This window comes from Suricata suricatta, chromosome 17 (assembly GCF_006229205.1).
Source record: "Suricata suricatta isolate VVHF042 chromosome 17, meerkat_22Aug2017_6uvM2_HiC, whole genome shotgun sequence".
NCBI classification, from domain to species: Eukaryota; Metazoa; Chordata; class Mammalia; order Carnivora; family Herpestidae; genus Suricata; species Suricata suricatta.
This window is the reverse complement of record NC_043716.1, coordinates 383,845-409,600: the sequence shown is the minus strand read 5'-3', so window position 1 is coordinate 409,600 and position 25,756 is coordinate 383,845. Positions and strand designations below refer to the sequence as shown.

Here is a 25,756-nt window from a genome sequence, read left to right as displayed (position 1 = left end):
CGGGCGCGGGGCCCGGGCGCCCAGGTGAGCGCGCCCCGAGGGGCTGGGGTGGGCCAGCGCGGGACGACCCTCCACACCGGCGGGTGCGCTTGGTTCCGCAGGGATCCGAGATGAAGTACGCCTTGAAGCGCCTCATCACTGGACTCGGGGTCGGGCGAGAGACCGCCCGGCCCTGCTACAGTCTGGCCCTGGCACAGGTGAGCTGGTCGGAGCGCTGGGGCGTGAGGAGGGCAACGGTCTGAGCGGAAGCTGGTGGGGGCGGCGGTGGCCGGACTGATGTCCCCACGTGGAGGCGGGAAAGCGTCTCAGCAAGGCCCGCGTACAGAGAAGCCCCGGCAGGCGGAGTAGGAGGATGGTAGTGGGCTGGCCAGCCTCTGAGGCCCGTCTGCCGGGGAGAGTCAGGTCTGGGATGGGTTATCTTACCGGTGCAAGGCTCGGGGCTCTCTTCAGCGGGTTATAGGCCATCCCTGAGGAACGTGGGCAAATGGTGGTGGGGGGGAGTGGGGAATAAGTTCCAGTCCTCTAGGATGGTCCTGGAGGAGCTCAGAGTAGGCTGTGGAGACAGGCTGGGCATCTCAGGTGCCAGAGCGGATACCTTCTGAACCCAGGGTGGTCGTGAGGCTGGGAGGCAAGACTCCCTTCATCTGAGCAGTGGGGCGCCTCCCCAGCACTGCTTGGGGGGGTGGGGCAGGGAGTCGAGGAGGCTGAGTTCTGTTTGGTGGGGGCTGGAGTACCCCTGAACCCCTCTGGCCGTCTGCTCTGCCCCCCCCTCCAGCTGTTACAGTCTTTCGAAGACATCCCCTTGTGCGGCATCCTGCAGCAGATACAAGAGAAGCATGACCTGCAGACAGTTAAGAAGGTGAGAGTCGGTGGCTTTCGGGGCGTCTCAGCCCTGGGTGGGAACACTGGGCTCTTCTCACCCGTGCCTGCAATTCTTTTCTAGGCAACAATGAGACCTGCTCTTTTTGCGAACCTGTTTGGGGTGCTCGCCCTCTTTCAGTCGGGCAGGCTGGTGAAGGTAAGAGGTCGGGCTGGGGGGGTGGGGTTGGGACGGTGGCAGGCCCTCCTCATGCCCACTCCCCATCGTGGCCCCAGGACCCGGAGGCGCTGATGAAGTCGCTGAGGCTGCTGCAGACCCTGGCCCCCCACCACAACCACCTGCAGGAGCAGCCCCAGAAGGCCCTGGTGGACATCCTGTCGGAGGTACGGGCTTCACGGCCGCGGGGCCTTGGGCAGCGCCCTTATCCCCACACAGCGGGGCGTCCACCCGTGGAGACGTGAGAACGCTCAACTTGACGTTGATTGGGACCTGGATTAAAAAGTGAAACAGGAGCAAGAGTGGTTTAGTGGCGCGTTTTACATTCTCTGCCAAGTTTCCGGAATCCAGTGTGTCTCTTATATGTAATGCACGTCTCCACTCGGGTCAGCACATTCCAAGAGCCCAGGGGCTGCCGTGTTGAATGGTGCAGTTTCTAGAACAGTCCCTGGCCCGTGGCAAGTATCTTAAATGCGTTGGGCATTGCTGTTTTGGACAGAGCGGGCCCGCCAGGTTCTTGCTGCCCTGCACCTGGGACCCTCTGCTCCCAAAGACAAGACCAGGACTGGTGTGGCCCTGGCCCCAGAGCCAGAAGGATTGGGCTTCAAATTCCAGCTCTCTACTCGGGGCCGCTTGCGTTAGAAATGGGCTAGTCCAGAAAAAAATGGGCAATAATTAGAAGGGTGATTGGTGTCAGCTGGCCGTTGTTAAAAACTCCAGTTCCTGGGGCTGGGGATTTGAGCTTTTTGACAAACACCCCGTCCTGGCTCTGATGCGTGGTGGTGGGTTCTGGCTGTGCCGTCTCAGACCAGCACTGTGTTGGGGCCTCACAGAGCCTGGGAGGTGGAAGCGGAGGGGCAAAGGGTGCTGGGAGGGGGCGCCCTCCCCCAATCTTTGCCTCCTGTCCCCAGGTCCCGAAGGCCGTGCTGCAGGAGATCCTGCCGAAAGTCCTGAGAGCCGACTTGAGTTCAGTGCTTGGCTCCCCTGAGCACCTACAGATCTTCCTCTTGGCCCAGCAGAAGGTGCCCAGAAAGCTCGAGGAGCTGATGGGACAGGTCAACCTGTTCTCGGACGAGAACATCCCCAGGTGCGAGGGGGGGGGTTCTGCAGGTGTGAGGGGGGTGGAGATGGTCTGCACCTGGGATGGGGGGGTGTTCTGCAGGTGCAAGGCGGGGTGAAGAGGGGCTGTCCTGTCCCTCCACAGACTGGTGGTGTGGACGGGGGTTTCCTGCCATCTGAGTCCCCTCCGCCCCCTCCCAGACTGGTGAATGTACTGAAGGCGGCGGCCGCCTCGGTGAAGAAGGAGCGGAAGCTGCCCGCCGTGGCTCTGGACCTGCTCCGCCTGGCGCTGCAGGAGGGCAAGTTCCCCCGGTTCTGGAAGGACGTCGTGGAGCAGGGGCTGCTGAAGAAGCAGTCCTGGCCCGCCAGGTGCGCGGGGTGCCGGTGCTCGGCCGCTCCCCTGCTCGTTGGCGGGGCGGGCTCAGGCCCACGTCCACCGGGGCGCCTGGGCCCTGACAGGCCTGCGTGCACCCCACAGCTACCTGTGTTTCCGCCTGCTGGGCGCAGCCCTGCCCCTGCTGTCCACGGAGCAGCTGCCCCTGGTGATGCGGGGGGACCTGATCCGGCATTTTGGGGAGCACGTGGTCACTGCTAAGGTGGGTGTTGCCCCTGGCAGGGAAGGGGTAGGCCACCTCTGAGGTCAGCTAGCCTCTGGTTTGCTGCCCATCTAGGGCTCTTCCTCCCTCAGTGATCTTGCTTGGGGAAGTAGGGTCCCGTCTGTCTGGGTGAGGTGAGCTACCTGAGTGACCCCACCCCTCCTCTGAATGGAGCTTGCACATGGCCGGTCCTTCGGGTCTCAGGCCCTGCGGCAGAGGCACGTGTAGCCCCCAGCCCCCCAGGCCTCCCCCATGCCGGCTGGAGAGAGCCCTGATGCCCACCAGTGTGCCCTGCGCTAGGGAGGTGCCGAGTAGGAGCTCGGGGTCGGGAGCCAGACCGTGGGTCCTGCTTTGGACACCACCACTCCCTAGCTGTGTGACCCTTCCCTGGGCTCCCTTGGCCGCTGTGAGGACAGTAGGGTGAAAGCCCGCGGAGAGTACGGTGCCCGGTGTCTGGGAGGCGGTGGGACGGCCCACGAGGCCGTGCTCCGTTTTGAACCCCACGGTGACAGCTAGCAGCTGGAGAGTTGGGTGTGGACCCAGGTCAGGTTGGTGGCTGAGCCTGGACAGCAGCCCGTCCTGGTACAGTGACAAGGGGGAAGGAGGGGCCTGCTGGGGCCCTTGGATGGGGCCTGGCTGTGTGCGGGAGTGGGGCGCGGGGGCTGGCTGTGTGCTGGGGAGGGGAGAGGCGTGCTGGGCCTCAGGCGCAACTATTGGAAAAAAAGGCCGGTGGGGCTGTGGGACTCTCCTGACTGGTGACCCCAGTGCTGGGCCTGACTCTCGCAGCTCCCAAACCAGTTCAAGTTTGCTCCGGAGATGAATGAGTATGTGGGCGCCTTCCTGGAGGGCTGCCGTGATGACCCCGAGCGGCAGCTGGCCGTGGTGGTGGCCTTCACCTCCGTCACCAACCAGGGCCTCCCCGTGCTGCCTACCTTTTGGAGGGTTGTGAAGTTCCTGAGCCCCTCCGCCCTCAAGGGCTACGTGGCCTGGCTTCGGGCCATGTTTCTCCAGCCCGATCTGGACTCCCTGGTGGATTTTAGCACCAGCAACCAGAAGAAAGCCCAGGACGCTTCGCTGCACGGGTGAGCGGGCCTGCTGCACCCAAGACCTCACCCTGCCCCTCGGGCCTGGGGCTCGAGTGGGGGTGGGGAGGAGAGGGCCGGGGCTGAGCCATCACCCCCAAAGAAGGCCCGTATGTCCCTGTGCTGGAGGTGAGGACTGGGGTGGAGGAGGACCATGGTGCCGTCTCTGAGCAGCCCCCCCCCCCCCAGGCCGGAGAGAGCCGTGTCCCGGCTGCGGAAGTGGGTCATCCTGCGCCTGGTCAGCATGGTGGACGCCTTGCATGCAGAGAAGGAGGAGGACGTGATTGAGGAGGTGGCCAGGTGTGAGCAGGCTCTGCCTCCCGCTCCCTGGAGGGGACAAGAGTGGGGCCTCTGCCTCGTCCTGCTTTGGTCTCCAGGAGCCAGGAGCCTTGGGGTCAGGTCGTCCGTGGGAGCAGGCTGTTCTTGCCCCTTAGGCAGAGGGGTTTAGGGGACATCGCTGGGAGGCCCTGAAAGGAAGCGACCCGGCGAGTGCGGAGCAGCGGTGGCCGTGGGCGTTGGCAGTGCAGGGGACGCCCCAGTGCTGCTGGGCGCGAGGCCTTTTTTTTTCTTTTTTTTGCAAAGCCCATGGTGGGACACAGCCTCGTGTCCCCCTCCGTTCCCACCAACGGACTCTGGTTCTGGCCCCGGTTTTCAGGCCAAGTCCAGCTGGAGGTCCAGACCTGGGAACTGTTCCCTCTCCCACCGAGGCCCTGGGTGGCACCCTCCCGGGAGGGGGCTGCTGAAACCCGTGGCTCCCCTCCCCCTGCCCCAGGTTCTGTTTCTTCCACGCGTTCTTTGAAGCAAAGAAGTCCACGTCCCAGATCCCGGAGACCGAGCAGCACTTCTCCTTCCCTCTGGAGAGTCGGACCCGGGAGGTGGTCAGCGGCGCCTTTTTCAGGTGGGGCGGCTACAGGGTGGGCGGGGGCCCCGGGGACCCTGGGGGGCCCAGCTGGTGACCCTAGCCCCTGCGCTCCCTCAGCCTGCTGCAGACCCTCAGCTCCCAGTGCAGGCAGGCGCCCGAGCAGGTGCAGGACGGCCAGCCCTGTATCCACCGCCTCGTGCAGTTTGCCGACTCACTGCTGAATCGCAGCCGCAACGCAGCCGCCCTGACACCCTTCACGGCACCGCAGCGCCAGGCCTGGGACCGGTGAGGGGGTGGGGGTCCCAGGGGGCCAGTGGGACACCCTGGGGTCCCGAGGGTGGCAGCCTGAGCGCGTGCCCGGCTCCCCTCAGGATGCTGCAGACTGTACAGGAACTGGAGGCCTCCTCCTCTGGGACCAAAGCCAAGGCCGCTGCCTTCCAGCACCTGCTCCTCCTGGTGGGCATCCACCTCTTCAAGGTACGGTACTTGGGGTCCGGGCACACAGCTTTCCTCCCGAGAGGTCTGGGGGCGGGGGGCTCTGGGTGGATTATAGCCCAAGAACACTCTGTCCACGCACTGCCCTGTCCCATCCCGAGCTCTCTGTGCGGCGTCTCTCCTGTGTCACCCCCCCCCCACCTGGCCCACAGGTCAGGTAACTGGCACTCAGGCCGCACAGCTGTGGGGGCTCACAGACCGGGTTTGCCTGCACTGCCCCCCGGCCCCCCAGCATCGCCTCACTGAGCAGAGGTGGTGGGCGTGGAGGGGACAGTGTAGCCCTCAGGGAAGGCCTATCCCCACAGGCGCTTCCACCTGCTGTGGCCCCCAAGGACGAGGTCCTGGCTGCTGTAGTAGCTTCGCTGTGGGAATGCGGGGTGGTGGGTGCAGGCTAGCATGTGCTCCCCTGTGGCCCCCCAGCCTGGGGTCCTCTGTCATCCCCCACATTGGTCCTTGGATGCCCAACGGAGACGTCTCTAGAACCAGTTTTGTCTCCTTTTCTGTGTCAGCAACTCGTGAGCCTCCTGCTTCCTCTGGTTTCCCAGGAGCTTTTCCTCCTGGGGCCACGGGGGGGTGGTCTTGATTGCTGCCTTCCAGCTGCGGCTTTGGTTGTGGTTTACGCTTCGGGGCTGCAGACGCCCTGAGCTTGGCCTGTAGGCGAGTCGTGCGTGTGCGTGGTGGCCATGGTGCCTCTTGGGACACTTGGCAGCCCCCCTCTCCCCCAGAAGGGCCAGGCTTCGGGTTCCTGTCTGCCTTTTTGGTGCCACAAGTCACACAGACCCTCAGACCCCCCGACTCACGGGGCAGTAACTGCAGTCTGGGCTTAGCCTGGCAAGTGGGGTTAAGTTGGATTTGACCAAGTTCAGGTTAACGGCTTCAGGTACTTGAACGACATGGAGGTGGGCGTGGGAGATAACTCTAGCCTTGCAGATCCAGCTGGGTCCCGCCTGCCTAGATCCTCACCTGGCTGACCTCGTCAGGCCCTGGGGCTGCGGCTGGCTCCCGGGTCCCGTGTGAGGGGCTGGCCGAGGCGAGCTGGGGGGCCATCGGCCTCGCACACCAGCTGCTCCTGCTTGGCCAGCCCCTCCCCCGGCTCAGCAGCGCCGGGAATGGCCCTGTTGCTCATTCGCTCCTCGCCCTATCACAGTCCCCCACAGAGAGCTGTGACCTCCTGGGTGACATCCAGACATGTGTCAAGAAGAGCCTGGGGGAGAAGACCCGCCGGACCCGCTCCAAGGCCACCAGTGCGTCACAGTCTAGGGCTCAGCTGGGCTCAGCTGGTCTCCCCGCAGACCCCCGGGAGCTGGGGTCGCTGTCCCCGGGGCAGGGAGCAGGGCGCGAGCAGGGCGGTGGTGCCCACGACTCAGCCGGTCTCCCTGCAGATCCCCAGGAGCCGCCATGGGTCGAGGTGCTGGTGGAGATCCTGCTCGCCCTCCTGGCCCAGCCCAGCCACCTGATGCGCCAGGTGGCCCGCAGCGTGTTCGGCCATATCTGTCCCCACTTGACCCCGCGCGCCCTGCAGCTGATCTTGGATGTACGTTGGGCCTGTGGGAAAATGCTTTCAGGGTGGGGCCTGCCCAGTGCCAGGCTGCGTCACGGCTGCCCGCTCCCTGGGCTGCACCGAGGGCTCCTGGGTGTGGGTGCCGGGGAGTGTGGCTGTCTCCCCCCCCCGGGCCCGTTTTCCTCCCCGAAATGCGGACTTTTGGCTCAGGTGGCCCAGGGTGTGGTTGGAGGCCTGGGGCGGGCGAAGGGCCCGCAGTGGGGCAGCCGTCTGGGAATCCCTGCAGGTGCTGAACCCCAAGGAGGACGCAGACGAGGACAGCGTGGTGGTCACGGACGGCCCCGAGGAGCCGCTGGAGAGCGCAGAGGTGCGTGGGGCCAGAGGCCGAGGGGGCGGGCCCCCGTGTGCATGCGCAGTGGGTGGCCGGAGGTACAGTGCGGCGGCCCCTGCAGGACGAGAGCTCCGACGGCGAGAATGGCAGAGCCTCGGCCGGCGAGGAGGACAGTGATGAGGATAGTGGCGACAGCGAGGAGGAAGACCGCGACGCGGACGTGGACCAGGGCTTCCGAGAGCAGCTGATGGCGGTGCTGCGGGCGGGAAAGGCGCTGGTGAGCGCGGGGCCGGGGTGTGGGGCACCCGCCGCCGCGCCCGGAGGCCGGCCGCTCACGGGGCATCGGGGTGTCAGGGCGCGGTGGACGGTGAGGACGACGATGGGGACGAGCTGGGGGACGAGGCCATGATGGCCCTGGACCAGAGCCTGGCCAGCCTCTTCGCCGAGCAGAAGCTGCGCATCCAGGCCCGGAGGGACGAGAAGGATAAGCTGCGGAAGGAGAAAGTGCTGCGGCGAGACTTCCAGATCCGGGTGAGCCGCCAGCACCGCGTGGCTGCCCTCCCCGCGTGTCCCTGCACCCTCGCTGCGCACATCCGCTAAGCCCGCCCACCCTGCCCCTGCCGCAGGTCCTGGACCTGATCGAGGTGCTGGTGACGAAGCAGCCGGAGAACCCACTGGTGCTGGAGCTGCTCGAGCCGCTGCTGGACGTCATCCGGCGGAGCATGCGCACAAGCAGCACGAAGCAGGAGCAGGACCTGCTGCACAAGACGGCCCGTATCTTCACGTGAGCGCTCTTTCCCCCGACACCCCTGCACTCGGCGCCGGCTCCCCTGTCCTCCCTGCGCTCCGTATCGGCTCCCCCGTCCTCCCTGCGCTGGGTACCGGCTCTGCCATCCTCCCTGCGCTCGGTGCCAGCTCCCCTATCCTCCCTGCGCTCGGTGCCAGCTCCCCTATCCTCCCTGCGCTCGGTGCCGGCTCCCCTATCCTCCCTGCGCTCGCACCGGCTCCCCCGTCCTTCCTGTGCTCAGCGCCCTCTTCCCCTTCCCATGCGCTCGGTGCCCACTCCTTCGTCCTTCCTGCGCTCCGCACCGGCTCCCCCATCCATACCCACTGCATTCTGCACTCGCTCCCTCCTCCCTCCCTCGGTGCCGGCTCCCCCGTTCTCCCTGCACTTGGCACCCACTCCTTGCCAGACCCACAGTTCTGGAAACCAGTCAGCCCTTGGGGTCACCCACCACACGGGAAAAGCAGACTGATGGTCTGGCAGAGATGGGCCAGGGCAGGGGGTGGATGGGAGGCCAGAGGCAGCGGGGTGGGGGCCCCTGGGCCCGACCTGAGGGAGCAGGGAAGCCATCCCGGAAAACTGTCACATTTCTCGGGCCTGGAGGCTGCAGGCGGGGCACAGAAGGGGCTCAGTGTCCCGAGGGGGCTGGTCACACAGGTGGAGTAAGGCCTTGAGGCCCGGACCCCAGCGGTGTGGGGGGTTCACAGAGCAATTCCCGGCAGGAGCTCTGGCGGGGGTTGGTCCGCCTTGAAGGGGTAGCTGTCCGGGGGCAGGCCCAGCAGGAGACGGCACGTGGGTGCTGGGTGCGGACCTGCCTTCCAGAGCCTAGATGTGGCCTACAGGCCTGAGATGTCAAGCTTAGACCACAGAGGAGTGGGAGAGCGGGACAGACGGGGCCCAGGTGACGCTTCCTGGCCGTCCCTGCCGCCTGCTGTGGTGCTGAGATTGTCAGGCGAGCTGCTTCTCTTTCCCTGAGGACACAGAGCCTGGTGCCGGGGCTCGGGGGCCGCCTCCCGGGGCACAGCCTTGCTGCCGGGGGCCGGTTTCTCTGGCTCACGCTCCTCCTCGGCGGGGAGGGTGACGAGGAGGTGTGACCGGCTCCCCCCGGCCCCGCAGACACCACCTGTGCCGCTCCCGGCACTACTGCCACGACGTGGGCCGGCTGGTGGGGACCCTGTACGTCCAGGTGGAGCGGCTGGTGGGGCAGGCCAGCCGCCAGGCCGACGCCTCCGTGTCCCTCTACTACTTCAACGCGGCTCTCTACCTCCTCCGCGTCTTGAAAGGCAACGCAGCCAGCAAGCCTATCTCTAAGACCCCGAAGAAGGAGAAAGCCGGCTCCAAGGCCAAGGGCTCAGAGGTGAGCGGGCCCAGCCCAGGGGGCTTAGCTGGCAGCATGCCCTGGCTGCAGGCCCGGCCTGCCTGCCCAGTTCACAGGCAGGGAGTTGAGGCCATGCCTTCTGAAGGCACCCGGGCTCTGCCCAGTACTAGGGACCCTTCCCGGCATGACACGAGCTCTCGCAGGTGGCCCAGGCTGCCGGCGGCTTGGATTTGAGCCTCTTGACCCCAGTCTACTCATCAGCACTGACCTCCTTCCTGACCAAGCGCAACAGCCCGCTCACGGTTCCTATGTTCCTCAGCCTCTTTTCCCGGCACCCGGTGAGTAGAGGGGACGGTCGCTCCTGGGGCCCTTGCTCAGCCCAGGCCCCACCTCGACGCCCTGTCATTTCCTCTGTAGGTCCTCTGTAAGAGCCTGCTGCCCATTGTGATCCAGCACGTGACGGGCCCAGCACGGCCCCGCCATCAGGTAGGGACTTCCCACATCCTGGCCCTGGGCCTGCTTTACCGCTGTGACTCCCCGTTGGCGGCCTGGGGCCCGGGGCAGACCCACCCCTGTCTCTTTGACCTGGGCAGTCCTGCCCCGCCTCGTGCACAGGCTCACAGGGAAACAGGAAGCCTTGCTCCTGCTGCAGCCACATCTCATGGCCTGAACCCCTAGGCTCCTCGGTGCGCACACTCTAACCTCGGTGGCGGGGGCGCCTAGCTGTCCCCAGGCCTGGGCGAATGGGACAGAGGCTTTGGGGCTGGAGGAAGATGGCCCTGTGTGCATGAGTGGGCCGGTACTGTCCAGCTGCCCGCGGCTCCTGGCAAGGGCCGGCTCAGGCGCCTGCTGAGCCCAGAGGTGTGCGGACGGGCAGGTGCGGCCCCCAGCACAGGCTCCTGGAGCTCCAGGCCCGCACTGAGGCCCTTGCGGTCATGTCCGTGTCCCTCCCCCCCCCAGGCCCAGGCCTGCGTGCTGCTCCAGAAGGCCCTGCCCACACGGGAGCTGCGAGCATGCTTTGAAGACCCTGAGTGGGAGCAGCTGGTCAGCCAGGTCCTGGCCAAGGTCACGGAGGTAAGGGCTGCCGGGTGCTGCCCCTCTTCCCACCCAGAGTGGTTCTCAGGGCCCTGAGCCTGGGGCTGCGTGTGTCTGGGCTGCCCCCACCCCACCTCAGGCTCCAGTGTCCGGCAGGTAGCCCTGCCGCGCAGCTCAGCCAGCTGTCTCCTCCCTAGAGCCTGCGGACCCTGGGTGAGGCCCAGACCAAGTCGGAGCTTCAGAAGGAGCTGTCGTCCTTAGGGCTGCTCAACACCCTCTTCAGGACCGTTCACCAGGAGGTGGGGGGGCATGGGCAGGGTTGGGTGTGAGCCGAGCCCTCGGGGAGACGTGAGGAGGGCCCTGACTGGCAGGTTTCTAGGCCTAGGACGGCTGGGCATGTGGAGTGAGGCGCTTATGGGCCCCCAGGAGCTGGGGGGGAGGGTCCTTGGTGAGGATGCTGGACAGAACCCACGTGCGGAGTGTTGCGGGGAGGAGGTTCCTGCCCCAGGCCTCGAGGGCCGCAGGGGCACCAGCACCAGGGCGGTTGTCCTGGTGCCAGTGAGGTTCAGAATTAACCGGTTCACTGCATGGTGGGGGGATTCTGAGCAGAGGGAGACCTGCGTGGGGTCAAGGAAGGGGTGGGGCCTTCTGGTTGCAGGCCGGGGCGGGGGGCGGGGGGCGGGGGGCGGGGGGGGGTGTCTCCTTCCCTCCTAGGTGACGGAGGGCGCAAGGCACAGGCAGGAGGGGTGGGGGCAGGACTGGGGACCCAGAGCCAGGCAGCAGCCCTAGCCACCCGTCACGGCTGCGGCCAGCATTTCCCTGTCCCCACAGAAGCTGACCGTGGACCTGACCACCGTCCTGGGCGTACTGCAGAGCAAGCAGCCGAATCTCCAACAGAGGCTGCAGCAGGGGGAGCGCATGGCTGGGTCCAGCCGCCTCTATGACCTCTACTGGCAGGCCATGAAGGCCCTTGGGGTCCAGTACGTGCCGGGAGTGGGACTAGGGAGACCCTGGTGGTGCGCGTGCCACGGAGCGGGAGCTCGGGGGGCTGGTCGTCCCTCCGGACCACAGGTGTGGCGCCCTTCTGCCCTTATTTTGCTCACTTTCTCCCAGGCGCCCCAAGTCAGAGAAGAAGGACATTAAGGAAGCCCCCAGTGTCACACAGAACCCCATTAGCACAAAGAGGAAGAAAAAGGGGTTCTTGCCAGAGACCAAGAAGCGCAAGAAACGTAAGTCGGAGGGGCCCGCACAAGAGGAGGACGCCAAGCCCGCAGCCACCGGCGAGCAGCAGCCCCCCGGCACCCCCAGCCCTGGCAAGCGGAGGCGGCACAAGAGGAAGGCCCCGGCGGCGGCGGCGGCGGCGCCCCCAGACCCTGCCCCCGCCCCCACCCAGACCCCGAAGCTTCGGAAGAAGAAGCGGAAGCTGTCCCAGGTGAACGGAGCCACCCCCGCGTCCCCCGTGGAGCCTGCCGACACAAAGCAGCCTCAGAAGGACCTGCCCGCAAAGGGGGTCTCCGGCAAGTCCCCGAAGTCCGTGCTGCCACGGAAGAAGGCCAGGCTGTCCTTGGCCAGCAGGAGCCCCAGCCTCCTCCAGAGCGTGGCCAAGAGGAAGAAGGTGCAGCTCCGGAAGAGGAAGGCCTGAGCCGGCTGCTGCTCAGCCCGCGCTCACCTCACCGGGACTTCGGAGGTGCGCGCAGCTCCCGCGTCCCCTCCCCCGGGCTGCTCGGCTTCAGCCAGCGGACCGTGGTTTAAATAGCTTTATTCCTTCATTTACAAGAGGAATATATTTGGCTTTTCTCTTAAGACTCTGAGATTCACAATCAGCAGCTCTAAAAAATAAAGGAAGAGTTTGGCTTCCGGAAGGAAGAGGAGGCGAACTTGGACCTGGTTCTTGTACAACAAGAAAACATGGCTGGGGCCCCGGCCGGGGCTGCACCCCCACCCCCCGCAGGTGCCCCAGAGCTGGGTGAGGAGCGGGGAGCCGCTAGCTTGCACACACTGAAGCCGCACCGGCGGGAACTGCGGGGCGAAGCGTGGTCTAGGCTGGCTCTGGGAGGGCTCCTGCCCGCTGCCTGGATTCCAGCCAGTGTGCGGGGCGCGTGTGTGGAGGGGGTCAGAGCTGGGGGAGTGTGCGGGGGGTGTCAGCAGCCGCCATGGGCGGCCTCTTCCAGAGCCCTGGGTGCTGTGGGCACAGGCTGTGCAATGCCAGGTCCCCGCCGGGCGGCCCTGACCTGGGAGCCCTGCAGGCCGAGCACCAGCCCTGGTAGCAGGGACCAGTGTCCTCCAGAGGGACGTGCCCAGCAACATCCCCGAGGTCAGAGCCCCAGGCAAGAGGCTGGGGTCCCTGGGTCAGAGCCTGAAGCTCCGCCCCGAGGCCGGGACCGCCTGTCCTCCGTGCAGTCCAGGGTCTTCAAAGCTGCCACGCGGGAAAGTGCAGCCACCGGGCGCCACGGGCAGGGGAGAGCAGAGGCTGCCCAGAACCATGTAAGGCCGTGAGGGGCCCAGCTCTCCCCACATGTTCGCTGGGGGCTGTGTCCTCCCTGGGCCCCGTGGGCCCTGCGGCCCAGCCCTGGGGCTGGGAGTCTGTCTGTCCGTGCGGCTCCCCCACACGCAGCCTTCCAGGTCAGGTGGGGACACAGCATCTTGGAGCCACGGCCACTCCACAGCCCCACACCAGAGAGGCTGGGTGCCCAGCCGCGCATCACACAGAAAGCTTCGGGTCAGCCCAGTAGGGCCCAGACGCCCTGGGAGGCCCCCCAGGTAGGGGGACAGTGAGGCCTCTTCCCCGTCCCGGAGACACCTAGAGAGAGACACCAGGTCACCAGCAGGGCTCCTTGCTCAGGGCTCTGGGGCAGCAGTGACCTTGGATCCTGCACTGCTGGGAAGTGTGGCCCCCTGGGGGCCAGGGCCAGAGGAAGGTCAAACTAGGAGTCGCCTGGCACTGGGAGGACGGAGCAGGGCTTCCTGCCGGTCCCGGCCCCGCACCAGCCTGGACCCCTGCCCTGACCACCAGTCGATTTGGGCACCATTCCCAAAGGAAGTGGGCCAAGCTCAGGTTAATGGAATGTGCCCAGGGAAGGGGATGCCTCTGGAGAAGCTGCCCCTGCTTCCAGAACATTCCCCACAGTCCTGCAAAGTGCTGCCCTCCCAACCCCCAACCCCCCTGCACAGCAGCACTCACAGCCTCAGACTTTGAGGGGTGCGGGTGGCATCGCCAGCTGGTTCACCCTGGGGGAAAGACGGGCGGGGGTCAAAGTGGCGGGTCAGCGGCGGCCGGGCCCGGGCACTGCTCTGGCGCATCGCATCTCGGGGGCCGACTGGCCGGTCGCGCCGGACAGGGACCTCGTCAGCCCCAGGGGAAGGTGGGAGAGCCCAGGGGTGGGGAGAGAAGAGGCAGGAGTGAAAAGGAGGAGAGAGAGAAGTCAGAAAACTGGAGAAGGGTGAGCAGCGTCCATGCCCTGCCCCCCCAGCCCACCCTGCCCACTCACTGCTGCTCGGCCTTGGCGCGGTCACCCAGGAAGAAGAGGGCCGTGGCCAGGAAGAACATGCCGCCCAGGACCACCACGAAGGGGCAGAGCATGAGCGCGTAGCCCAGGCTCAGGAACTCCCAGAGCGGGGAGTCCTTGGTGCTCTGACGGATCAGGTCGGAGATCTGCGAGGGTGGGGCATGTCAGGGGGCGCCTCCCGCAGCCACCCCCACCCGGCCTCACCCCTACTCACAAAGCCGATGAGGTAGGGGCTCCCGGCGTCCCCCAGCAGGTGCGAGGTGAAACTCTGCAGGGCCACGGCTGTGGCCCGTCTCGTGGGGATGACCACGTACTGTGCGAGAGGCAACAGGTCAGAGCTCATGTCCCCAGGGTCACCACACCCCCCAGGGCCCTCCCTGGCCCTGTGCTGGCGGACAGGCAGCTGGAGGTTCTGCACGGGGCTTGTGTGGTGGGGCCCAAGCAATGGTGCCAGGAAACTGAGGCCCTCGGCACACCAGTGACACATGGGCTGTGGCACGCTGGGACCAGAACCCTGGCCTCGGCCTCATGCCCACAAGCTGAAGGCCACACTGGTTCCTTCCCAAAAAGACCCTGCAAGGCCCAGGTTGGCCAAGGAGGGGGTGAGGCTGGTCTGCTCCCACCCAGGGTTGCCCCCAGCCTCCCAGGCAGCCCTGCTGTGCTCCCCAAGCGTGCAGAGCCCCCTGCCCACCCCCACCCCCCTAGCTCCAGCAGCCACGCCCTCGGGGGCTGGGGGAAGGGCCACTGCATCCGATGGGATTTCGTGGCCCCGTTTTTAGCAGGGATTAGTCATGTGGCTGTGACACAAAATAAAGTGGGACATGATTTCCCTGGGACCCAGACCCTGCCCGCAGCTGGGGCCGCCCCTGGGAACGGGGACAAGCACGGGGGTCCTGCCGGGCACCGGCGGCACTGGACTCCTTCCTTCACCTTGCCCCTGCCACCCTCCTAGCTCCATGCTGGGCCACGGGGCCGAGTCAGACCCCCGTGTCCCCCTGCCCACTGATGGAGGCCGAGCAGGGCAGGCATCCTGGAGGAGATCTGGCAGGGCCCCACCGCCAGGCAGGCTGATCTCCTGGGCTGTCCCATATTGTGGCCCCAAACCCCGTGTGACCCCCAGGCCTGCCTTGGTGGCTCCTGGACTCCCCCGCCCCGCTCCTCTCCCACCCCTCCTGGCCCTGACAGGGAGGATACCAGGGAACGGGAGCAGCAGTCACCCCACCCTCACACCCCCACCCCTCAGACACTGCAAGTTATCGGGGCCACACCCCTCCCGGCCACTGCTCAGATGGCCCTTTGTCCCTGGCTGGCTGGCTGGCCTGGAACCCTTTGTTGGCCCCGTGAAGACGGCCTTGTCTGCCCGCCCAGCCACGGGCACTCAGGCAGGCGCGCCTGGGACCCAGGCTGGGCTGGGAGAGCAGGGCCTGCGGAGCCCAGACATGGGGAGGAGGCCAGCCTGGTACCGCCAGCCTCCCGGCCACGCTGAGCCTACAGACACCCCCTCCCCTCCCAGCCCTGCGCCTGCCCCTGCCTTCAGGCCCTGAAGCCTGGTTGCCTCCCTGCCTCCAGGCCCACCTTCCCCGCTTGTGTGGCCTCCTGCCCCCCCCCACACACACACAAGCCCCTCCAGTCTCCTGTCCCTTCACCGCCCTGTCCAGCTGCCCCTGGAGCCGGGAGGCCTGGGCAGCACCAGGGGACCTTGCCTGCCTCACCATGAGGATGTCCGCGGTGATGGCCCAGTTAGAGAACAGCAGCGTCTCCCCAACGAAGATGCAGATCTGCCCAGGAGAGACCAGAGTGGCCATCAGGGCCCCGCCCCCAGCAGCCCCAGGCTGCTCCCTGCACCCTGACTGCTGGCAGGGAGCCCCCTGAGCACCCAGCCCTCCTCGGGCCTGCATTCCCTGGCAGGGGGCATCCCTCAGGCTCAGGAATCTGCAGGATCCAGGGAGACCCCAAGCCTTGCTGGTGGCCTGGACAGGCCCCGCAGGGAGCAGGGGCAGGCAGGAGGTGGACGGGAATCAGACGGCACTTCCTAGGCCAGGGCCAGCCTCCCCCACCACCTGGGCACACCGTCACACTCACATAGGCGCCCACGATGCTGCTCTTCGCAGCCACGAAGATGAGGCAGATGAAGATGGCTGAGCCCAACATGCCCACGGCACACACCAGCGGGTCTGCCCGCTGGGTCCGCAGGCGGCACCAGCGCGTGGCTCCTGCCCCCGTGACCACACCCAGAAAGCCAGTAAAGCAGGTGATGGCCCCGAAGATGAGGCTGAGGGGACAGACGGCAGGGGGCGTGGGTTGGTTGGGGGCAAGGCTGGGGTGGAGGAGGGGGGCTTGGCCCGGTGCCCCCACCCCGGCCGGGCCCCACCTGTCCTTGGCCCCACAGGGCGGGCTGCTGCACGTGTCTGCCGTCTTCTGCACCACCTGAGCTCGGTGCAGGTACAGCGGGATCCACATGCCCAGGGCCCCTGTGGCAAAGGACACGGCCGACGTGGCCAGGGAGGAGAAGACGTAGCTGCGGCTGGAGAGAGGCCAGAGCAGCAACACTGAGCAGGCCTTCCTGGCGCCCACCCCCCCCACCCCGTGGGCTCAGGCTGCAAGGATAAGGACCAGGGCCATGCTGCAGGGGGTGTCCCACACCTCCCCAGCTCCCCTTACCCCCAACCCACCCAGGGCCATGCTTCAGGGAGGCAGCCCCGCACCCCCCCAGCTCCCCGTACCCCCCAGGGCCATGCTGCAGGGGGGGGGGTCTCCTTCCTCCCCTGCCCTTCCCCCACCCCCCATAGCCCTCCTGGCACACTCACTTGCGGATTAGGGCCTTCATGTCTCGAACCCACGAGGTGCGCACCTTGAGCTGCCCGCCAAGCTGGTCAGCGTGGCCTCTCTTGGTGGCTGGGACCAGGACCAGGATCAGGGTCCCTGTGATCATGCCCACAATGGGGGACACCTGGTAGGGAAGGAGTAGGGCAGGCAGGTGGGACCCCAGGGCCCGGTGGGCCGTGTCGCTGCTGTGCCCGGGAGCGAGCCCCCAGGGAGGGGGCAGAAGGACAGCAAACTGACCATGGGGTGAACGAACAGGTGGAAAGACAGACGGACATTCTGGAGTGGAGGCTGGGGACCTGAGGGGCATGAAGCCCCAGCTAATGGACAGGGGTGGGTGTGCCCCATCAGGAACGGAGCCGCCACGGCCCTGGGCCCTCTCCGGATAGAGGAGGACACCCCGGCGGCCTGCATTCCAAGACACCAGCCTCTCCAGCAGCTGGAGCCCAGGGAGGCCCGGCCCCACCCCCCGCGAGTCCGGGGCAGGGGGGCTCCTCTCCGTGCACCCCATCAAGAAATTCCACGGAGGCTGCTTCCTTCCTGCTTTTGAGGAAAAAACACTTTGTCTTAAGCTTCCGCTGCTCTGTGAGACTGGGGATCTCTGTTTCCTCTGATTGCACTGTCCTGGGGCCTTGGCAGCCTGGCCGAGTCCTCCCTCGAGACAGGAAGGGGCTCCAGACCCCCGAGGCCTCACGAGAAGGTCTCTTCCCAGCCCTGCCCTAACACAGCACCAGGCTCGAGCAGGATGCGCCTCCACGGACTGGAACTTCCTGACACGTGGGAGAGTCCCTCGTCCTGTCCAGGGCCCCAAGGCCGCAGGACCACGGGCCTGGCTCCCCCGCTCCCCACGTGCACTGATCTGCGGACCCCAGGTTGGGGCGTCCTTACCCGCAAGGCCCAGCGCCAGTCTCCGGCCGCCTGCTTTACGCTGGAGCCCGTGATGTAGCCCAGGCCGCTGCAGACAAGACAGCGCAGGGGATGGGTTGCCCGCCAGACCGTGGGGCGGCCAGACGCCCACCCAGCCACCCGCCCACCGGCCGCCTCCACCCGTCAGGGCCACAGGGCGCCAGCTTCAGGGAGAGAGTAGCCGGACGTCCAGAGGGTCCCTGCCCAGACTCTCACCTGCCCAGCGGGATGGCAAAGTAGAAGACAGACAGCATGAGTGTGCGCGTGTTCCTGGTGAAGAGGTCACCTATGATGGTGGGCGCGATGGTGGAGTAGCTCGCCTCGCCGATGCCCACCAGCCCCCGGGACAGGACCAGCAGCCAGAAGTGCTGCAGGGGGGCAGAGAACGGGGCCTCTTGCTCCTCTGCCCGACCCTCCTCTACTCCCGCAGGTCCGGGAGCCGGGGCAGAACATGGAGCCCAACCCCCATCTCACCAGCAACACCCTGGGCCTCCTGCACAAGCCCAGCAAGGGGCGGCGCTGGCCTTCTGGAGGCTGACGTCTGTAAGGCCCACAAGGGACACTTCTTCCCTCGGCTCTGGCCCCACCTTGGGAGCTTCAAGTGACCCCACTCCATGTGCCACCCCAGGCAGGGCTGGGCTGACGCTGGCAGCTCTGAGGACCCCGTGTGCACGAAGAGTGGGCAGCGCCCCTCCCCCCCACATCAAAGCGAGAAGCCCAGCTGAGCCAGGAAGGGTGGGGCCGTGCCAGCTGCCCCGGTCCCCCCCGCCTTTGATGCAGACCCGGCCCCTCCGGCCCCCCAGCTGCTCAGAGCCTGAGAATCCAGCCTGGCCATCTTTCCCCGGCCCCGCCCTGACCACCCATCGGCCAGCCACCACCACCCTGTCTGGTCTCCTCTCCCCTCCCTCCATCTGCCCGGTTCCGTCTTGGCCCGCCCCCTGCGTCATCAGCCTGCCCCGTCCAGTCCTGCGCCTCGCCTCCGTCTCTGCGGCCCCCACCTGCCCACCTTGTTAGGTTGCCTTGTATGGGATTCCATTAGCTTTTCAGACACCGTGTGTATTGATCCTTCGTGATACACGCGCCAAGCACCCCGCCCGCGGCTCCCTCCGTGGGGAGCGTCACCACATGGGCTCTGGACAGAACGTTTTGCTCAGACCCCATCCCCACATGATGAAAATACCCTCTGACACGCTGTTCGAGATTCCGGAGGCGAGACTTCGCCCCGGTAGGAGAGCAGGTGGATAGGGCATCCTGTGGGCCCCCAGGCCTCCCCCAGGGCCCCTCCTGGTGCATGCACACGCATGTGCCCCCCTGCATGCTTTCGAAACAGGGACATAACAGGGACCGCTCAGTGCTTCCTGCCCCACACCTCGCCTCTGCCCACAGGCAAGTGTTTGGAAGCCCACCGATGCGGGTTAATAAAGTCCACACTTCTTCCGCGAGTCCTATCCGGGCGTGCGCCGGGCGGTCCTGGTCTCTGTCATGCACGGATGCACGTGCTGCTCCGTGTCACGAGCCGGGGCTTCTCTCCTGGGGACGCACCTCGGAGCGTTGGCATTCTGCGGCACCCGGCACCCCGCTCTCCACGGAGGCCCCGCCAGTCTGCACCGCCAGGGGCAGCGTTAGTAACACTTGGCGTCCGCGCCTTCCTAATTACTGCCCATCTGACGGGTGTGAAGTGGGATCTCATTGTTGTTTCAATTCGCATTTCCCTGATGACTTGAGGCCGAGACCAGGCACCAGCCCCTCCTGGCACTGCCTGTCCCCACCCTCTGCCCGCTGTCCCACGGGGTTGGCCAGCTTTTTCCTGCAGATTTCTAGCTCTGGATTTTGACACTTGGCTTTTTTCTTTATTTTCACCTGTCTGGGACTTACTTTGAAATAAGGTTTATCTTTCATCCGGATGGATGGTCTGCCCTCCGCAGCCGCCTGAGGCCCCCCTCCCCGATCCTCGGCCCCCACGGAAAGAACCGTTTCACCGTCGGCCTGCTGCTCTGGTTGAAGGGCCTCGCCTGACGACCAACAGGGCAGGCCACCTCCACGGCCACTTTTCACCATGTTCCTGGCTGTGCCTGGACATTTTCTCTGCCAAATCACTTGGGAATCACACTGCCGAGGCCGCCAGAACCCCGTGGGGCCCGGACCGTGGCCGCCAAGCGCCTGCAGGCTGACTGGGGCGAGCCGCCTCTGCCAGCCCGCCCTCCCTCCTGCCCCCAGCAGTGGCACCACGGTCCCGGACTCGCTCTCTGCCCCGGAAGTGGCAGCCCGGGGCGGCAGACCAGGGGCCCGGCAATGCCCAGAGGGGCCCCACAGGCCTCTGGTCCAGCCCCATTTTTGACCGTGGCTGTCAGGCCCAACCTGACCCTCTGGGCTGGACCCTCCTCGGTGAAGCAACGTTCTACCCCCAAACCTGCCTATTCCTTTGGCCCCGCCTCCAGCCTCGTCTGGGCCTGCGTCAACCTCAGGAGGCAGCCCAGACCTCGAAGCTGGCACTTGAAGTTCTCCGCAACCTGGTCCCCATCTTCCTTTCCAGTCAAAACTCTCCCCTCCTTCGTGGCCCCATCAACACATCCCCGTTTCCGCCTCGTGGGCCTGCTCCCACAGCCCGTCCTGTCCACCAGAGGCCTCACCTCCCTGTTCTGCCTGCCCGCTCACATACCACCTCCTCCAGGAAGCCTTCCCTGACCCCATGGATTTCAAGAGACTGCTCCCTCTTCAGTCAGGGCTCTCGGCACTTTGCACAGCCCCCCAGGATGGGGAGAGGGCCCGAGGCCAAAGTTCCTTGGAGACAGATTTTGGTCTTTTCTCCTTCTTCCTCTATTTCCCTCTACAGCAGCCACTATGTGATTGTCCTTCCTCAGCTTGAACACTTCTACTGATGGGAGACTCACTACCACTCAAAGCAACGTATCTCCCTTGTGGATCAGAAAGAATGGAAATGATGACTTGTTGAACATGGTCCAGGGTCTGGGCATTCATTCACCAGCTCAGCGATTGTTCACAATGAACCTTCCAGCTGAGAAGGTTCCCATTTTACAGATGAAGGATCTGAGGCTCAGGGAGCGAGCACTCTCCAGATCACAAGGCCCAACAGTCACACCCAGAACTGTGGCAGCTGAGTAAGAAGCACCTTCCTTATAAAATGGTGTCTGCGCGCACGGACTCTGACCCAGGGAGTCAGCTGGTTGCTGAGCAAACGGTGTGGGGTGCCTGGCCGGCGGGTCAGTGCACATGTGACTCTTGACCTTGGGGTCATGAGTTTGAGCCCTGTTTTGGGCATAGAGTTTACCTTAAAAAATAAAGTAAAAAGGGCACCGGGTGGCTCATGGTCAGTTCTGTGCCCAACTCTTGACCTTGGCCCAGGTCATGATCCTAGGATCATGGGATCAAGCACCACGTCAGGCTCTGCCCTGAGCACAGAGCCTGCTTGGGACTCTCTCTCCCTGCCCCTCCCCCACTCACACTCAAGCTCTCTCTAAAAAAAAAAAAGAGGAAACTGTGCAAGGCACAGAGAGGGGCTGTGACTCACCTGGGGTCACACAGCAAGATACTGACAGATCTGGGAATAGAATTAAGGGCCCAGCCTCCTGGACCAGACTGGTCCTGCCATTCCTTGCAAGGTCCCCAGGTCAGTGGCAGGTCAGAAAGAGGGTGCCGCAAGCCCAGCAACAAGGCAGCCTTGACGCCCGGCTCCCACTGCACTGGGGAGACGCGTCTGGAGCTTGAGCAGAGAGGTGGGAAGGGGCGCAGGGGGGCGGGCGGCGCAGGGCTCACCTGCTGGGGGATGAAGGAGCTGGAGAAGGTGACGGCCGACCAGAAGAAGATGCCGCAGCTGAGGATCACCTTGCGGTTGAAACGGTCGCCTAGGTAGCCGAAGATCGGTGCGGCCACCATGAAGCTGCAGATGAACACTGCGGGGAGGGGACCGTCGTGACCCGGCCTGTCCGGCGGGTGACCCGTGGGGGCTTCCGAAACGGAGGAAGGATTCACTGAGCAGTTCATGTGGCAGGAGCCCCGTGGGACCTGATCCTGTCTGTCCAACCCCAGAGCCTGTGTCCTCATACCTCGTCACACTGCTGTCCTGCCTACACTTGCAAGGGAGGTTCAGAGAGGGGAAGGGACCCACCCGAGGCCACACAGCAAACCAGGACAGGACTGGGCCTGGAACCCCAGGTCCCCCACCTGCCAGGCCACACAGCCAGGCTCCCCCTTGCTCCCCGCCGGCCGCACAGGCTTTCCTGGTGTCTGGAAACACCATCACTCACTCACTCACTCATCCGTTCAACAAAACAGGCAAAAATCTCTGCCTTCTTGGGCAGGAGAGCACCATGAGCAGGAGTAGGCTTAGCATGTTTACATGTTTAAAGCAAAGAGGCCAGAGGGGCTGGAGCAAAGGGAGGAGGAGATGGCCAGACGGGGCCGGGCCTGGCGGCCCATCGCGGTGACTGTGACTTCTATGGCTGAGAAAGGACACAGAGCAGGGAGTGATATGACCTGGTTTTGTTCTAGAACGAGACGGAAGACTCCATGGGGAGTGACGGGAGGGGACTTGGGGCCCCAGGGGTGACCAAGAGGTCCAGCAAGGCAGGACAGGCTCAGGGGTCAGGAAGCGAGGAGCCTCCCCAGCACCGCCCCCCCCCCCCTCCGAAAGGCAGTCCCACAGCTGACGGCAGATGGCCAAAGGCCGAGGGTGGGCAGACAAGGTGGCCAGTTGGCCAGGCTCTGACCGCTGGGCCGAGGGTGCACACAGGCTGGGCTTCTCCCTGAGATGCAGGCAGGGAGGGGAGGAAGGAAGGAGGGACTTGGAGGAGGGGAGAGGGCCCGTCTCTCTCCTGTCCTAGTGAGTGGGATGGTGTGTGCAGGGGACCCTGGGGCCTCAGGCAGAATCAGCACGGAGGGGCGCGGACTTGGGCAAAAGTGACACTGCCTGGGCTCAACGCTCTGTCCCTTCCCAGGTGGGTGACCTTGAGCGGGTCACAACCTCTCTGCTCTCAGTCCAGTGGCGTCGTGATAAACGTCCAGCAGCTGGCTCTCCCGGAAAGCGGGGAGGGGGCCGGGGGGCCCTGAGGTGTGGCGTTTGCCGGCTGTCACGGTGTGAGCATGCCCGCCGAGGGTGACCACAGAGGGTGACCGCAGGCTGCAGTGCGATGTCACCGGCCAGTGTCACAGGAGGCGGGCAGCACAGAGCGCCACACACGCATCATTTCCGCTGACACGTCAGGAGCGTAAATAACCTCAGGGGACAGATGATGGTAAAATGCAGTGAAGGAATTGGGGAGGGACGAATTTGAGCATTTACTACCTGTGTTTTTAACACAAGCTGTTCAATCCCAAGTTCACATAATTTAGTTGTTACTGATGGTTTTGCTCGACCAGCAGCGCACACACCTGAGAACCAACAGCCGCCTCTCGCGGCCGGCGAGGCCATGCGCTGAGGGCCGGCCTCCTCATCTGCAAAATGAAGATAAAAATAGCAACTCCCGGGGCGGAGTGCAGCGCCAGATAAAGCGCCACCACGCCCTGCGGCCACGCCGGCCCTGCGCAGCTCGGTCAACACAGACCCTGCTTCCTCGTATCTACAAGGTTGTCCCGCTCGGCCTGCCTCACAGGACCTGCCTGACATCAGACAGGGATGCGGGCGAGGGAGACACGGGTCCCCCGGGACTTACACGGATTAGGGGAGGAGGAAGGCCTGTCCCTCTGTGCCCGTCTGCACCAGGTGGACACTGGGCACAAGGAACCAGGGGCAGATCCGATCTGGCGGCTGCCCAGCTTGAAGGGGCTAAAATGCCAGGAAAGCCGCCTGGAGCGCCAACTCTGCCAGGATAGTGAAGAGAGGCTTCCCAGAGGGGGTGACCTCAGAGCCGGGCACTGAAGGGTGCATAGGAGTTTGCCAGCGATGATAATACTTAAAATCCAGAATACACACTAACACATAAATTACGAATCTCACACCGACACCGTGCAGTGGGTAAGGAGGCATGAGCCTTGGCTAACGAGCCCCTGGGTTATCATCTATGGAGCACCTCAGGCAGCCCGAGCGCGCCCTGGAGGTCAGCACAGCCTTCCTCGCCTCTCCCTCACGATCCCCGTCAGCCCACAGGAAGGTGCTGGGGGCCGAAGGAATTTGCCTGACACCAGGGTCCTTGCTCCAAACCACACCACAGACTGCAGGACTGGGAAGAGGGAGGCCCCAGCTGACGCTCCCACGTCAAGGAAGGTCAGGTGTGCTGGGGACAGCGGGAAGGTGGGCCAGGCCACGGCACGGGAAGGCTGGGGAGGACCCCCACATGTCTGTCGTCCCAGAAGGGTGGGCAGGGCCTGGGGAGAGGGAGGCCACCGTCCCCAGCACCCGGCCTGCAGCAGAGCAGGAGGGCGGCCCTGGCTCCGTGACCCCTCAGTTGTCGCCGGCCTGTTTGAGTGGACAAAGGCACAGGTGCCTCAAGTAGGAGCAAGTCCACCCCATCCTCAGTGCTCGGTCTCCAGAACCCAGCCTTCCCCCCAATATTGTCCCATATTGGAACTAGAGGAACATGCCCAAAATTGCACAGTGACCCTCCTGTGCCTGGACGCCCTGCACCCTCAGCGCTGCCCCCTCAGGGACGAGGGTGTCCAGGATCACGAGAGAGCAGCTGGAGGAGGAGACACAGGCTGGAAGCTTCCACTGCCCACCACCCCAGCCCTGTCGTCTTTGCTGGAAGGGCTTTCCGGGCAGCCTGGTGGCCCCTCCCAGACCCGGGGGTGGGGTGGCCTTCCCAGCAGCTCCTGCACGAGGACATCCTGCGGCCCGGGTGTGGGAAAGCCCTCGCAGCTCACGTGTGCTGAGCCCACAGGACTGGGACAATGGGGCCGCGGCAGGGAGCCAGGTGGGGGGGGCTGCCCGGTCTCCAGAGCCCCAGGGGCCTTCTCCTCAGGGGCCCCCAGAGGGGCCAGCCCAGTGAGGACCCTGTGCCCCTCTGATCCTGTCCAGGGGCGGCTCCCAGTGTGCAGTGGCCCTGTCCAACTCCAGAAGCTGGTCACTTCCAGCCCCCACTCAGCCTGGGCTGACCAGGGCTATTCTTACGAAGTCCAGATCCGGCTGACCTGTTCTGTGGGGAGACGCGCCATCCTGCAACTCCTGTGGGCAGGGAGGGTGTCGGGCAGGCTCTGCCCACAGGACGGAGGGTGGCCGCCCAGGCGGCCAGACCACAGGGAGGACCCGGCAGAGCTGGCCCCGTCTGCACTGAGGCCACCGCATGCACCTCCTGCAGGAAGAAGGAAACCTCTCCTCCCCCCCCCCCCATCAGGATACAGTCCCGGTTGGGCCCTCGGCCTCAGGGACACTTGTCCTAGGCCTCCCTAGGACAGGAGGGCGCTGGGGGCACTGCCGCACGGGGTGTCTGGCTGCGAAGCAGTGGACATTGCAGAAGTGGGGAGGAGAGCAAGGCCAGGGGAGACTGCCCCAAAGCGGAGCCACCGTCTGGTTTCGGTCTGAGCTGGCCCTTCCTCTGCCGCTCGGCCCCCACCATCCCCCATCACCATCCTGGCTCATCCTGACTCCACCAACCGGGCCCTGAGCTGCCTTCCGGTGCCTTCCCTCCCCACCCACCCGAGAGAGAACATCACCATGCAGACGTCCAAAGGGGATATGCCTGCCCCAAAGCCTTCTCCGGCTCCCTACTACCCCAAGACCGAAGCCAGAGCCCTTCACAATCTGCCCTGCCGGCCTCCTCCCCTCCAGGGGCGGGCGGTGGTGAATGAGTCCCCAGGACCTCCAATCCGCTCCCCTTCCGTCAGACCCGCTGCTTTCCACAGACACAGCTTTTGATTTGCTTATTCTCTCTTCGACTGGGTCTGCTCTATGCTGAACTTCGTGCGTATGGTTTTCACGTCCAGAATTTTGAATTCAGCTCTTCTATCTCCCTGTTCTTTTCCAATAAGGTGCTCTTCTTGTCTCATAAATCCCGCTCTTTCTTTGGAACTTCGGAAATGAACTAGGTATGACATGAAGGTCCGTTAAGGCAGCCCTACTGCCTGTAGTTGCTCAGGCATCGGCTTCCCTGCTCTCGGGGCCCCTGACCCCCTCCCACAAGGCAGCTTCCTCGTGGGCTCTGCTCATGTGCAGTCTGCCTTCAGCAGGCGCCGTCATCCGTGTCCCGCGCAGGCCCTGGGGCACAAAGCCCCGGCAGGAGCCGCACCTGCAGAAGGGCTTCGAGCCAGGGCGGCACGGAGCAGGCTCTCTGCACACCACCGGGGCCGCACGGAGCAGGCTCTCTGCACAGCCCAGGCCGCACGGAGCAGGCTCTCTGCACAGCCCAGGCCGCACGGAGCAGGCTCTCTGCACACCACCGGGGCCGCACGGAGCAGGCTCTCTGCACAGCCCAGGCCGCACGGAGCAGGCTCTCTGCACAGCCCAGGCCGCACGGAGCAGGCTCTCTGCACA

General features: G+C 65.2%; 2 protein-coding genes across 2 annotated transcripts in view; one reads left to right on the top strand and one right to left on the bottom strand.

Moving 5' to 3' along the window:
- Positions 1-11,976, top strand: part of MYBBP1A (MYB binding protein 1a) — a 12,341-nt gene extending 365 nt beyond the window's left edge. Inside the window, exons 2-26 of the mRNA XM_029927168.1 lie at positions 102-197; positions 776-859; positions 944-1,018; positions 1,096-1,203; positions 1,948-2,123; positions 2,297-2,464; positions 2,574-2,691; positions 3,478-3,773; positions 3,963-4,073; positions 4,546-4,671; positions 4,753-4,920; positions 5,007-5,112; positions 6,278-6,374; positions 6,513-6,664; positions 6,918-6,998; positions 7,084-7,239; positions 7,317-7,493; positions 7,589-7,746; positions 8,863-9,103; positions 9,268-9,402; positions 9,482-9,550; positions 10,025-10,138; positions 10,297-10,398; positions 10,931-11,079; positions 11,213-11,976. Coding sequence (XP_029783028.1) covers positions 102-197; positions 776-859; positions 944-1,018; positions 1,096-1,203; positions 1,948-2,123; positions 2,297-2,464; positions 2,574-2,691; positions 3,478-3,773; positions 3,963-4,073; positions 4,546-4,671; positions 4,753-4,920; positions 5,007-5,112; positions 6,278-6,374; positions 6,513-6,664; positions 6,918-6,998; positions 7,084-7,239; positions 7,317-7,493; positions 7,589-7,746; positions 8,863-9,103; positions 9,268-9,402; positions 9,482-9,550; positions 10,025-10,138; positions 10,297-10,398; positions 10,931-11,079; positions 11,213-11,741 — 3,792 coding nt within the window. The 3' untranslated portion in view covers positions 11,742-11,976. The remainder of the gene's footprint in view (positions 1-101; positions 198-775; positions 860-943; positions 1,019-1,095; positions 1,204-1,947; positions 2,124-2,296; positions 2,465-2,573; positions 2,692-3,477; positions 3,774-3,962; positions 4,074-4,545; positions 4,672-4,752; positions 4,921-5,006; positions 5,113-6,277; positions 6,375-6,512; positions 6,665-6,917; positions 6,999-7,083; positions 7,240-7,316; positions 7,494-7,588; positions 7,747-8,862; positions 9,104-9,267; positions 9,403-9,481; positions 9,551-10,024; positions 10,139-10,296; positions 10,399-10,930; positions 11,080-11,212) is intronic.
- The window catches only part of SPNS2 (sphingolipid transporter 2), a 34,731-nt gene continuing 20,815 nt past the window's right edge, over positions 11,841-25,756 (bottom strand). The window contains exons 5-15 of the mRNA XM_029928758.1: positions 21,109-21,245; positions 17,551-17,702; positions 17,317-17,383; positions 16,413-16,555; positions 15,977-16,129; positions 15,688-15,877; positions 15,318-15,383; positions 13,820-13,918; positions 13,588-13,751; positions 13,281-13,472; positions 11,841-12,899 (exon numbers count right to left, since the gene is read on the bottom strand). Coding sequence (XP_029784618.1) covers positions 12,449-12,899; positions 13,281-13,472; positions 13,588-13,751; positions 13,820-13,918; positions 15,318-15,383; positions 15,688-15,877; positions 15,977-16,129; positions 16,413-16,555; positions 17,317-17,383; positions 17,551-17,702; positions 21,109-21,245 — 1,814 coding nt within the window. The 3' untranslated portion in view covers positions 11,841-12,448. The remainder of the gene's footprint in view (positions 12,900-13,280; positions 13,473-13,587; positions 13,752-13,819; positions 13,919-15,317; positions 15,384-15,687; positions 15,878-15,976; positions 16,130-16,412; positions 16,556-17,316; positions 17,384-17,550; positions 17,703-21,108; positions 21,246-25,756) is intronic.